The sequence below is a fragment of the Gallinula chloropus genome (genome assembly GCF_964237585.1).
Source record: "Gallinula chloropus genome assembly, chromosome: 1".
NCBI classification, from domain to species: Eukaryota; Metazoa; Chordata; class Aves; order Gruiformes; family Rallidae; genus Gallinula; species Gallinula chloropus.
Window position 1 is genome coordinate 35303441 of NC_140085.1, and position 14088 is coordinate 35317528.

The window sequence follows — 14088 nt, forward strand, 5'->3', positions numbered from 1 at the left end:
AAAATTTGCCATCATGCTTGTGTGATGGTGAGGACAAAGATCTCACCACCCACCTCCTATGCTTTCTCACCACTCAATGCTCAGAACTGGGGTTTTGTTTATGTCTCAACAATCAGTCTTCTCCAGTGGAAGCAGTTAAAAAGAAATAGTTTGGAATCCCACTTTGTTGTTGGATTGCTTTGATATTCATGGTATTTGGAGACGTAGGCTTTCTGTTTGTTGTTGTTTTGTAGAAGCCTTCAGATTCCAAATACTTGTTTCTTGTCACAGAAGAATGTATTTCCACCAAGGGTCAATATTCTCAGATTATCCTGGATAAGTACTCCGATCTACTTTGGAACAATCCAGACATCCCTTCTACAATCCTGGATTCTTGACATGGGACATCTGACTTTACTCTAGCAGTGAAGGTTCTTCCAGTACTACTCACCTTCATTCAAAGCCTGATCAGCTCATCTCCTCATTTCAGAAGAAAGCATGTCCTCCAACTTTGTTTCTACCTTACGAGATTTCTAAAGCAGCAGATGATGGCAAAACAGCCTTAAGACATGAAAGACACCTCAAGCTCAAAGGCCATCCTTGAGGCCATTTTGCTTTGACGGAGTGGTCATGGACCCCTCTTGTACTCCAGTAAGAACAGTGGAAGAGGCTGGATGAGCTTGAGAAAAGCTAGAAACAAAGCACTGCAGAGAAGACAAAAGGAATATTTGGGCAGAAAAAAGGTGCATGTATGTTGCACATTTTCTGGACAGCATCGGTGGCCGAATAGACAGATCTCACTGCCTGTATTGACTAGACCCCCATCCAGTTTGGAAACCTGGCTCACCATAGGCATCTGCATCATGTAGATGATTGATGCTGAAAATGGTTCTCCCATCTTTAACAGCAATTAGCCAACAACTAAATGGATTCTCCATCTTGGGGAAGCAAGGCTAGATTTCCTCCATCCCACTCCCCCCCAGATGTAGGTTTAAACACAGCTGCAACAACTATATTTGAGGATGAAAGAACTAAAAGCTACGTTTCATTAGAACAAATTCCAGCACTGCTTGTTTTTCCTTGGAAAGGAACCGCTGTACTCGTTCAGCGATTGCCGGCGTACAACCTCCTAACAACTGTTTGTCAGTACGGTTGATAATCCACAGGCTGCACAAGGGATGCAGGGCTCCCTGAGTGCTGGGACAAGCAGTTTTACCAGAGACTTTGCCCGGACAGAATAATCTAAGCTGGGGGACCCGGTGTTTAAAGAAAACAAGTCCAGTCTGTGGACACCATGGTGTCAGAGACTGCCTCCAGATCTCCTTCCTTCGAAGCTGCGTATGGAAATGTCATCACCCTGGAGATGACGTGCGCGGGAAGGTGATCGGTGGGGTGTGCGCGGGCAGCGCCGAACCTGAGGGGACACCCCCGAACCCCACAGCACCGTCTTCGCCCTTCTCAGGGTGAGTTCGGCATCGCCGGGCTTCTGAAAAGTCTTTCCCTCTTTACTTCCCTCCACCTTTTCTCACCTCTCCCGAGCTCTCGGGCCAGGCGCAGGAGCCGCCGTGGCGAGAGGGGGGTGGCAGGCGGTGGGAAGGGCAGCGGTGGTCCCTGGACACCCCCTCCAGCCCCGGGGGTGCTGAGGGCCCGGCCCGGGCGGGCGGCGCGCAAGGGGGAGGTGCCGCGCGGCGGCCGCGCGCGGGGGTCTGCCCTCCGCCATTGGGCAGCTCCTGCCCCGGGGGCGGGCCGGGCCCCGGGGCCCGCTTTGAAGTGCGGGTCCGGGGATGGCCACCGCCTGAAGGCAGCTGGGCATCTCCTCGCCTCCCCGCCGGCGGCGGGGGCAGGGGCAAGGGAGGCGGAGGAAGGGCCGGGAAGGGCCGCCTTCGCCCACCCCAGCGGCGGCGGAGAGCGAGCTGGGGGGAGCAGGGGGCGAAGGGCTGGGAGGAAAGGGAGCGCGGTCGCGGGGCGGCTTCCCGCGGGAGCCGGCGTGCGAGGGGGCGCGGAGGCAGCGGGACGGCGAGGAGGGGCGCGGGGAGCATGGAGGAGCGGCGCGGTGCGGGGTCGGCCCAGGAGGCCGGCGGCCGCTGAGGCTGCGGCCCGGGGGCGCCGCGGGCACGCCCGTCGCGGAGCGAGCCATGCGGGGGGCGAGGTGGCTGGCGGGTCTGCTGTGCCCCCTCTCCCTGCTCGTCACCGAGTCGTGGGGCGTCCGCTTCCACCCGGGACAAGGTAAACAAGCGGCAACAAAGGCGGCGGCTGCCCCGCGGGTCCTGGCCCTGCGGCAGGCGCCGTGCCCTGCGGACCCACCGCCGCTGCCGGGCGGGGAGGAGGGGGAGCGTTATCTTCACGGCGGGGGCAGCGCGGGGGCCGCCGGAGCGCCCTTCGGCTGCCGCGCAGGGTGGGTGGTGGGGCCAGAGTGGGGTCTCGCTGAGGGTGCTGGAGCCAGCCCCCCACCCCTCATCCTGTCACCGGACCCTCGGCCAGTGCGAGGTGCCCGTGGCAGGAGCCGTTTGGGTGCGAGTGAAGGCTGCAATCTGTGCCGTGGCGTCAGGCTGAGGCTCCCGCTTTCTGTTGCAGAGACCTTAGTGAAGCAGCTCTCCTCCTACGAAATCGTCACACCTGTCCGAGTGAATGAATTCGGCGAAGTTTTCCCGCACACGCATCACTTCAGCAGGAGGAAAAGGAGCTTGGAGGCACCGCTGGAGCCCACAGCTTTCCGAACGCATTACCGGCTCAGTGCGTACGGGCAGGTCTTCCAGCTCAACCTGAGCGCTGATGCAGGCTTCGTTGCTGCTCAGTACACTGTGGTGCATGTCGGGGCCCCACAGAAGCAGCCCTCCCCTGATTTGCGACACTGTTTCTACCGTGGGCATGTCAATGCGCAGGAGGCGCACATGGCTGTCTTCAGCATCTGTGGTGGCTTGGTAAGCATGCTGGTTACTTCCTACTGTCTCCATTCATATTCTTCTCCTCTCTGAAAGAAATGTAGTGGGATGCCTTAGCAGCAGAGCTGAGCTGGAAAACCCTTGGGCATCATTCCAAGTAGTTGGTCATGAAATGTCTTGGCATCGGCAGTTTGCAGTCATGATGATGCTTCTTTGGAGGGATATACAAATGCTGCTTTCAAAAGGATCTACTGCAGTGGCTGGTAATAGAATTGCTTGATGTAACTCCTGACACCAAGAGCATTATAATGGAAGAAAAAAACATGCCTCGGAAACACAGTAAGCTATTGTTTTGGTAAAATGGTGCTGCTAGTTGGCATCAGTTATAGTTGTAGCTTTATAGATGCCATGTGGTTATGAGTGAGGAATAATGGTGCTTGAGAAGATGAGAAAGGAACTAGTGTTGATATTCTTCGGCTTTCATCAGTGCCGCAGAGATGTGTCTTGTTCTAATGGATGCGCAGCTGTGCTCTCTAATAGTGTTTCTGTTAAGTGAATGGGAAGCTTCCTCCTAACTTCAGCAGAAGTGTGTCTGTAAAACACTCAAGAACTAAATCGAGCGAACAAATCAAAACTTCATTGATACACACTTTAATCTATCCCTTGATAGCATTCCTTATGTCTTGCAAAGTGATAATGAAGAAGCAGGATCACACAACTGTCTATCAAAACCGTTATACTGTGTTGCTAAATCTTAAAGTTTTGTCTCTAGAACTAAAAAGTTTGATACTCCGTGATTTACTGTATCACTGTTGAGTTGCAGGGGCCAGATGCTTGATGTGTGTTGTAAAATGTTACTGTGTGTTTCAGTTAATGTTCCAAGTTCATTGCGGTCAGTCAGGAAAGTAAAGGTGCAAGACTTTATTTTTGGGAAATGAAAAATATCTGGCTTTGCATTCTAGTCTGTTTCTAGAAGCCTATAGGAAATAGAATGGAAATGACTAGATGTGTGCAGGAGGGTGTAGTGTGTCTTAATGGGCGATACCCATGATGGAAAAGAGAATCAGAAATAACAGGTACTTGAGAGACACCTCTGTCCAGTGTTTATTTTTGGATACGTGGGTACATACCGCCTTGCCTGCAGTTGAGGCCTGTAGGCTTGGGCTAGCTCTTGGCAATTACTGGAGAAGCAAACATTCAAAAACTGTAATTCTATATTAATCAGTTTTTCTCATGTATCTTGCTTTACAAATGGCTGTCACTGGGTTTTGTCTGCATTACACAAAACTCAATTCAAACCTATAGCAACATTCCCCGCCCCCCCCCCCCCCCATATGTGTTGCACTTCTAACTCCCAGAGAGAGTAGGAAAGAGGAGGAATCACAAATACCTTTTTTTCTTCTCATGTTTCATTTTCTAGTAGATGTTCATACCATGGCATTGAGAATGGTGTCATACATTGTGGAATATATAAGTTTTAAAACCTCCTTTTTGCAGAACTTCTGTTGCCTGTTTTAATTCTGTCCTTGCCAACCATGTTTTTGTTACTTGAAGGGACCACACACACTGAAAATAATTTTTCTAAAATGTGCACATACTGGACTTAGGCTGTCTCAGCTGTGCATTATTTACGAGTTCTATATCTTTCATATAAGACCCTCTTCTCTGTAATAATTTGAGTGTCTTACTTTGCTGGAACATTGCAGTCTGCATCCTATATACTTGCACTCAGAAATCCTTGAGTGCCTTTAAACTGCCTCTTCTAGATGAGCCTTGTGCACTTCCACTACAGCTTCCTGCTTGACTTCACGTCCTCTGTCACTGCCTGGCTGACAGAGTGCCTAGCCTAAGCCACCAGAAAAGGCCTTGCTGTCCTGGTGTTCTTGGGCACTTCCCTCACTGCTTGTTTCACCTTCTGCCTGGGCAGACACAGCCTTGTGGAGGGTGTGTCACCCACCCAGCCTTGTGGCTGCTGTGGTCTCACAAATGAAGTTGGTGAGGTTTTCAGAAGAGGAGGCAGAGCCAGGCATGGGTGTTGGTGTGCTTTTTGGGGGGGCTTGCCTATAGTCCCTCATGGAGGGGTTGTGTGGGGACAAAGAGGTGAATATAGCCAGCTGGTTGCATATGTCTTCACAGAGTATTCCCCATCTTGACTCAGAGCCTTCAACCTAATGTTCTTCCTCACCCTCGTGCATCCAAAGTAAGTGTTGCTCTCTTCATGTGACAACCAGAGGAGACAACTGTTTTCAGGTCAAGAAGAACAGATGTGAAAGGAGGGAGATGGGTCAGGTGGAATTTTCTCATTCCCCACTCCCAGGTAGGGCTGTCCTCAAAAGTTTAAAAAAAAGATTTTATTTTTCCTAAAGGTTTAAAAAATTTCATAGCTTTGTGCATTAATAAATGTACCTGCCAAAGTAAGCTAGTCAGTTAGTGCTTTTTTTATTGAACAGTGCCATGCTACATGCAGAGACTGAAGTGGGTCTGCTGCCAAGGTGGGGTACTACTTATTGTGAGACAGTAGCAACTATAGTAGTCACTTGGTAGCCTGGTATTATATCTATTTTAAGCAAAGTATCTTCTCTTTGTAGGTTCTGTTTTCTTCAATGCTGAACTTGAGCTGGCTTATGGAAATTAAAATAGAGGTTTCTTTAAACTATTTGGTGTCATTTTGTCTTCCAGCTTTGCAGATATAAGGCACTTGCTGTAGACTAATGCTGTAAAAGCTAGAGAGAATCACAGGGTGTTGACTTAGATAAAAAGCTACAGGAAACTTTAAAATAGAATTTCAAAAACTGCTCTGAAGATGTTACTGAGTGATCTGAAGTTAAGCCAGGTCCTTGGATTTGCTTTATCCTGTAAGCCACTGTCCCCAGGCTCTGTACTGCCTTCATTCACAGCTTCACTCCTGCTTCCAAAGTTCCTTCTTTTTATTTCTTGCATTCCTAAGTTGAGTGTGTTCTCCCCCTCAAGCTCTGATTTCCCTTTTCACCCTCAGTTAAGCCTTTTTCTGAGTGTGCCAAGAGTGTGTACAACCCAGAGTATCCATGGAGCATTGCTTAATGGCTCCTGACACCCTGTATGCAGCTCTGTTGTGTTACACTTCAGAGCATGCCCTGGGTTCAGGGATGCAAATGGTAAAGGGAGGTTAGAAGGTCAGCAGGGAGTCTGTAGTAATTGCAAGGGGGGAGTGTGTAATTAGGGAAGTTCAGGATGCCAGAGTGATGGCCTGGGTGCCTAGTTGAACATCTGATCACATAAAGACATATTTCTTGCATCTTTGGAGAAATTTTTGAAATTTAACACTTTATTTGACTGCATTTTCTTAAGTTCTGTATCTCTCTCTACTTTTGTTATGTTGGTCAGTTATAGCTTCCTCAATTGGGAAACAAGATCTGCTGAAGATGTCCCTGGATGCATGTAGGCTAAGGAGAGCTCCCAAACGTTATCCAGACAGCATAATCAAAGTAGTAAAACCACAACCAACCCACCCTCCACATAAATGTCAAACAAAAAACCCAACTAAAAAATGATTTAACATTCAAGAGCATACAGCTTAAAGTTTATTGTCAAATACAAGCAAATACCACTGAATAAAGTATCTTAAAAAGAGGGAGCATCACCATTTATAGCTAGAATGAACCTTTGATTCTGATCAGACCCTTGTCTGAAGAAAAGACCTTTATTTTTATTTGTTTTAATCCTGAATGAATGGTATAAAACCAGTTTTAGTCCTTTGAGAACCCTCGTATTCTTTTGTGGGGGTCAGGAACGTGTTGACTGATACTGGGGATAGTTAAAACTGGCTTTTGTGATCTGGGAGAGTGGCCAAGGGACTTTATTTGACTACTGTGAGAGTGGTAAGAAAGGAGGAAGCATACATCTCTGGGGGTGTACAGTCTCTGGTGGATAGAGCAATTTCACATGCTTCCTACTGGCAAAAGTTAGGAGCAAGAAAGTACACATGAATCTCTTGCATGGATTTGCTAGCCATCAGCTTTCTGCAGTCCAGGCAGGCAGTGCTGCTTTGTTCTAATGGAGCTTCTGGAGTGTAACAAAGTCTGTGTGACAAACTCTTCCCACCAGAGCTCAAGGAAGCCATTTGGTAAATACCACTCTTATGGCACATCAAGCTTACTTTTTTTTGTCTGGAGAGCAGCAGGGATATGAACCAAAGTGTGGATCTTCAGACTGTCCTCAATGCAAGAGGTTGTGGTTATTTTTTTACTAACGTGGGTCAGTGGATCACCTTTCTGAGAGATTTTGAAAACCATTCTGTCTGCTGGTCTGGATGAGTTCAGTGGTTCCTTCTCAAGGAAAGTAGGCAGCCCTGGAATTTATTTTAATAAAATGTATTTTTTAATCACATAGTTTAAAACAAATAAAACCCCCTTTGAAATGTGCTAGAAGCTAGTGGTAGCACAGCCAGCATCTAGTTTCTTCTGGAGATCTAGTGCAGGTAATAGACCCCAGACATTTGCTTCCCAGTTTTGTATCATTTACTACTTATAACTTCGGTGATACAAACAACATTGGTTTTCCAAATAAAGTTTTAACACTTGCAACTGGAAGGTATGCTTACCTTGATGTAACCTAATGCTTTAATTTATGGGCTGTGACTTCAAAAAAGTTTCCTTCTAAATCTGAAGGGTGGATTAGCTTTCAGCATTCAGGTCATATGTATAAACCTATGAGCATCCATAAGCCACATCCTAGTTTCCATAGATTTTTGTCTTAATGTCAAGATTCCATAAGCTAGGAAAAATCATACTAAAACATCAACTCCAGACAAACAGTTCTTATTTGAGCAAACTAGTACTGATGATGACTTCCACTTAATAGTTCTGGTTTTACTTGTCATACCAGGTGTGTCTCTAGTCCTGCACCTCTGCAGTGCAACAGTCAAATTTCAGTGCTTCCATTATCACCCTCTGCATTAGTTTCATCTCTCACCAGAACAAAATAATTTCAAGCACAAGCACTGACTTTGCAAGTAAAAATTAAAATGTTCCTTTTCTTGGTGGTTGTTTTTATAGCTAAGCAAACAAACAAAAAGATCAGAAAGTAGACCAAACTCTATCTTTGTCATATTGAAAATACCTATGTAAAGCTTTTTTATACCTGTTGAATTTGTCATTTATTTTTCTCTTTTTTTGCTTCTTCCTTCTTTATTTGTTGTTTTCATTTTGTCTTTATTTACACTTTTTCTCATTTTCTTCAGTTTGTTTTCCTGTTAACTTCCCCTAATATGTGCTTTCAGAAGGAGGACCAATTATTAGCTATTTCTTCTGTGACACTTGCTCTAGTGTTTTTCAGTAACAGTCTGTTTTGATGACTGGAATTGCCTGAATTCTTCCCACTCTTGTTCTGCTGGTCGCAGGATGAATGGCACATGTCTCTTACTATTGCTATCTCACCTCTTTTCAGTTTGGTAGACAATAGATGTCTCTTGCATACATCTGACAGTGGACTGTTACACTTGAATTCACTTGACTATGATCCTGTATGCCAGAGTCTGTTTCTGCCTGCCTTGGCAAAGTCACTGTTCATCACACACTTTGTCATAAAATAGTAAGATGGCTTAGGTCCCCACTACAGCTCTTAAAAAACAAACAAACAAACAAACCAACCCCTGAACCATCCCCAGTACATTATCCTGAAGCTTTTTACATCTCTGCTTCTCCTCAAAATATCTCCACAGATGCTGTGCTTTTACACAAGGACCAGAAGTGATTAACAGGGGGTAATTGCAATTGTAAATGGAAAATATATGGGGTGCAAATTTGGCAGCTGAGGTCTGTCACAGAAAATGTTGATTCCATATGAATTGTCCTTTACGTAGGCATGTCCCAGTAGTCTGTTAAGGGTACTCAGCCCTCACTGACCTGCATCTTGCCCACATCCTACATCTGGTAGCTTTCTTCTCTGGCAGCTGTTTGACTGTGTTGCCAGATAAATTGTTCTGATGGCTGCAAAGCTTTGGGCAGCGACAGCAGGTTGGATTTAAACAGAAGGTAGTTAAACTTCCAGGAATTACACAAAGGGTGCTGAGCATGACTGTGAGTGATTGGGGTGTCAGGGGAGGCATATGCCCCCTCTGCTATCACTAGGCGAGTTAAATTACTGAAAAGGTGTGCAAAATTACTTCTTTTCCCTTTCTCCCTGGGTCTTTAGTTAATGTTTCCAGCCCTGCTGCAGTCAACAGCTATCATGGATCTCAGGAAACTTTGTACTCTTGGAGAATAAATAGGCTTCCCATGAGATAACGTGTTTGCAGTAGTCTCAGTTGTCATTCTGTTTTAGACATACCCTCATGTAGAAAAAAAAAAAGCAAGATTGTGGCAGCAGAGTCACCCAATGAGGAGAGGTCATACCTTGTGAGTGTACACATATTGACAAAAGTACTCAACTTACTGTGTGGTTGACTAAAAAGGGTGAAAATCCAGCCATGCTCTGTGTGTGCTTGAGTGATAACTGCCTGATGGCATATATGAGGTTGAAAAGACTTTTTGGAGCTATTGATATCCCAGTAAGAAAAAAAAAAAGGTGGTTCTGCATGTACTTAAAAACATCAAAGCTAGGAAGTTCTCTTTAAACACAGATAAGTTGCAAATGTACATTTGCTTGACATTTAGAGACAAACAAGATTATATGAGGGCATTTCCTCCAATATTAAGCATCTAGATCCCCTAGGTCTGTGTTCTATGTGAATACTTAGCCTGATGGCTATTCATATACACAAAACAAAACCCCTAAAAACAAAAAAGCAAAGTGCCCCCCTCCCCAAACTTACAAAGCCAAACCACATTAAAAAAAACCTTTGTGTATTTCATTTCCACAGGTACTGCAGAATAACTGCTTTTCCATCATGGAATATCCATGCATACATCTATGACAAAAGCTGTCATTTGTATTTTTTAATTGACTTGTCTAGCTTGTTCCCTGTGAATTGTATATAAAGGTAAAAATAAATAGATTGCCCCCCCCTTCCTTCCACTCCAGTGAATCTTGTTAATTGCCATGATCTCTGCTCTTTCCAGCTGCCTTTCAGATTGTTACTGTGACACTCTCTCCAGTTCTCTGCTGTTTAGCTAGTCTGTTACAAACAGTATCTGGGAAATCCTGGAGTATCATTTTTACCAGGCTTCAGCCAGACTGTTTTCCATAGCGTAGCCTTACAGAGCAGTGCTCAGGGTACAAGAGCCAGGTTTTACACTTCTTGCAAGGTTATTGTTTTCCCTATGCATTATGCAAAATGGAAATACCTTTTTTTTTTTAACAGACAAATATGTCAGATCTCTTTATGGGTTTACATATAATTTAAGTTTTGATCTAGAATTGTTATTTTATCTAACCAGTGATTAGGTGCCTTTCCAGACCGGGACCAGCTCTCAGCAGAGGTGGATGCTTCATGAGTTCTGTTTGGGGTGTGATTAAGTGTGCTGAAGGAGTGATTCCCATCAGCTCCTGAAATCTTAACATCACAGTATTTGTAAAGAGATGTAGTTAGGTTATGGTTAAACTTACAATGACAATTTGTTCCTTGTGCCCCTTTCCCCCCCCAATAAACTTTTCCCATTTTATTATACACTTCTCCAAGAACTTGAAATATAATGTTGCTTTTAGTCACTTCTTGAAAGGCATTCTACCAGAAAACACTTATTAATTGCTAGGTGTTTCTTCCCTGTTGCTTAGCCAGTGTATTATTTACTATTTGATTACTACTATTTACGTTATATCGGCTCTTGTTTTATTTAATATGTTAACTTGCAAGCATTACCTCTTGTGTTTTTAGCTGAATTATCTTCTAGTAGAAATATTTTTTCCAGATATTGGCAGTGTAAAATGATAAAATGATCAGATAACCTCTAATACTTTTTTTTTCTTCAGTCAATTAACTAAACTCTACAGTGTTTTCTAGTGAAAGACTTCAGTAACAGTGGAACAGGAAGAAAAGGGTGAAGGGCTTCTCACATGATCCAGAAGAGCTTTGAACAAACACAAGGGGAAAGGAAGGGAAGAGGGAAGAGAATAATATAAAAGGAAAGGGTTTTGTAATTTACTTTGACCATGAAAGTACTCTTGCTGTAAACTACTTGCTGTTTTTTGAGTTTGAGTTAAAAAGCCATACCATGAGGGCATGAAAAATACTTGAGTATAGGAGTGGAGTTTACCTGGGAGGGAGTCTGTCAGTTTAGAATAGTATTTTCCAGAACTTCAGTTGTTCTTTTAATGTTTTTCTGAAACCTTTCCAATTTTGCTGTTGGATGTATTAAGATTAATTCCACGTTTTGGAAACCTGCTATATATCCCTTATGTTTTCCATGTGTTCTACGAAGTTGCCATTACACACAAGGATGTAATTTGTATATTGGCAGGGTACATACTTTAGCCATAAATTCTGCAATATTTATTTCTACTACTCTTGCAATAGAGCAAATACATTGATTAGGACTATGCAGTTTTAAGCCACTTTTAAACACAGAGACGTACCATATATAGTGAGTAGCTGTATGATCTATTGAACCTTGATTTAATATAAATTGATTAAGTCATCCAGAGTATTTTAAATCCAAAAAATAAATTATCTTTTTTATGTGAGTTTTCTCATAAATTTCCTCAAGTCCATGCATATGCGTGGTCCTGAGTAGCACTCCTCCTTTGGACCATATATTTATGATGTGCAAGAGGCTGTTTTCAATTTTGTATTCCACTTCCACTGAAGAGATCTTTTAAATGTACTTTTACGTCTTTATCTGAGAACAGAAATAGAATGTTTCAAGCAGATTTCTTGTTATATGATTTGAGAGGCATCTGTAGATGATAAGTAAATCCAGTTCATTTCTGATTTCATTTCCTGCAAATTCTTGTGCTCCTGTTTCAGCAACCTGCCTCCATACTTCTAAGTGACTTTGGTTTATTTGGTTTTACCAGAAGTACTTTTCATTTGGATCTCTCAGACCTTTTGTGTGTGTGTGCCTAACTTGTGGTGGTAGCTCCCTTTGTATCAGCAGAGTGTGTCACCAGATTAAGTATCGCTTTCATGAATGAAAGACTGTAAAACAGTCAGTGTAGCTAGTGATTGGTTGTTTGTGTTTTTTTCCTGCAGACCTACATGTTAAGCAAATGAGGGGATAACCATGTGTAGCTAATAGAAATCCAGCTTTAGTCTTTGTAGAAAAAAATTTAAAGGATTGAAACTGGTGGCTTCAAGCTCAATGTCTGCTTGTGTTTTAAATGACATGTACCTTCTTACGAAAGAGCACTGTTTTCATCTCTCATCCTTTGTTTTTTCTCACATACAGTATGAGTTCTTCTCAACTTGAGTAGGGGAGTTGCAAAAAAAAATTGTCATAGACTACTGGTGGAAGGTGTTCCTAACTAGTCAGTGGTAATAATCACTTGTTTACCTGTGCATTGTTGAAGAGGAGAGTCACTGAAGAAAGAATGAAAGTTTGTTGCATTATAGATTTTTGTGTCAGTTATTTCTTCCATATCTAAGCAGACAGTTGATTCTGGGATACTGTACAAGAATCAGAGGTCCAGAGAATGAGAAAGTGAGAAGCAGCCTAGCTCCGTTTTTCTAAAACAGGTAGCCCAAGTATCTGGAAAGGTGGAATCTCCAATCTTCAGGACACTATTAGGCCTTCTTGCATTAATCTTTTGATTTAAAACAAAGCTAAAAATAATTCTAAGGCCATAAAACATAATATAGGATTCTTCCCCTTCAGCTGTCTTAATTTCAGTTAAGATCCATGTATCGGCTGAGATACTGAGAGCAGGAAAAGTTGAGCCACAGATGTTGCCAGGCATTTAATACTGTGTATTCATTCTTAGGCTCAGTTTGATTTGCAGGCTTTGGAGCACCAAGTTGCTTGATGCTTTTGCTGGGGAAATGGTTCTTTATTCCACTTCTTATTCCAGTTGAAAAATAGCTTTAAAACATCTTTCTTTAGTAGGAGGCATAGGTTTTTAATTGCACAGAAGAGTTGGTATACAGTGTACATGATTTCCATTGCTAGTGTGCAAATAAGGAAGTGTGAGAGTGTGTGTTTAGAAGAGGGGCAAGGCAAGAATACTTTCAGAGTATCAGCAATCCTAGATTAAAATGTAGCATAAACTCTTTCCTTATTAGTTCTGTGCCACTATTCTCATAATTAGTATGTTTGTTGTAGCTGAAGGCATTTCCTTGTGCAATCTGAAAGCCTGTTAGTTGGGAACAACATTGGAGAAACAAATACAGAATATCTTCTGTAGCTATTAGAAGGAATAACAGGGAAGTGAAATATATGTGTGGAATAAAATAGTGGTAGAGTTTTTGCTTAAATCTAAAATATTTTAAATGCTTCTTAGCTAGAAATAGGTTTTATAGTATGTTAGGAGAAAAAAATTCATTAGTATGTTAGTGTTCACAAATAGCATAGGGTCAAAATTATTATGGTGTGGTAATTTGGACCAAGAATTTATATTTTTTTTAAAAAAAATCAACATGAATCTTAACATCAATTTTCACTGCTTTGTCCCTGAGTGACAGGGTGCTCTTGCCTGTTCCTGTCATTTTGCCCAGAAGATTGCACCTACTTAGGACTAGCTGACAAGTTGTGGCATATCTGTTTTCATGAGGCCCTTCCCAGGGAGGCACATAGCGTTCTCAGCATGCTGAATCTGCCATCCTCTACAAACCACATGCCCTGGGAACGCTGGATGTGAGAAGGCTGAACTGAACTTATAAAGGATTCAGCATGAAGACTACTTGCAAAGAATTTAAATGAAACTGAGGGCAAAACATGTTTCTGGGAGTTAGATTTAAACATGCTTGAAAGGCAAATGCTGGTTAGCTGTTTTGGGTCTTTTTTATTATTTACTCTGTAGCAAAGGTGATGCAGAGGATCCAGCCACAGTGGGTTTGCAATAACTAGTTTTAGATGGTCCATACATCATGCATCAGGCAAGATTGCAGGTATAGTGTGATGTGCAAAATTGGTAACTGCTACAAGGATCCCATACTCAAGGGGGTATAATTCCAGTACAGTGCCCTGCACCCTAAGGTAGTCCAGCACATATTAAAAGACTATTTGTAGGCTGCTTGAAAAAAAAAAAAAAAAAAAATCATCAATATTCTCACTTCTCATGTATCTTGCTGAGCCACTCTCTATATAACCCTGAGTTTCAAGGCTGGCATGAACATTCAATGTCTTAAACTGTATCATGTAGATGATCACTATTCTCT

The 14088-nt window shown here is 43.1% G+C and overlaps 1 protein-coding gene across 1 annotated transcript in view; it reads left to right on the forward strand.

Annotated features, from left to right (window-relative positions):
• Positions 1-2114: 2114 nt before the first annotated feature.
• ADAMTS20 (ADAM metallopeptidase with thrombospondin type 1 motif 20) overlaps positions 2115-14088 on the forward strand; it is a gene marked incomplete at both ends in the record, with an annotated part of 99163 nt that continues 87189 nt past the window's right edge. Inside the window, 2 exons of the mRNA XM_084272636.1 lie at positions 2115-2205; positions 2554-2900. Coding sequence (XP_084128762.1) covers positions 2115-2205; positions 2554-2900 — 438 coding nt within the window. The remainder of the gene's footprint in view (positions 2206-2553; positions 2901-14088) is intronic.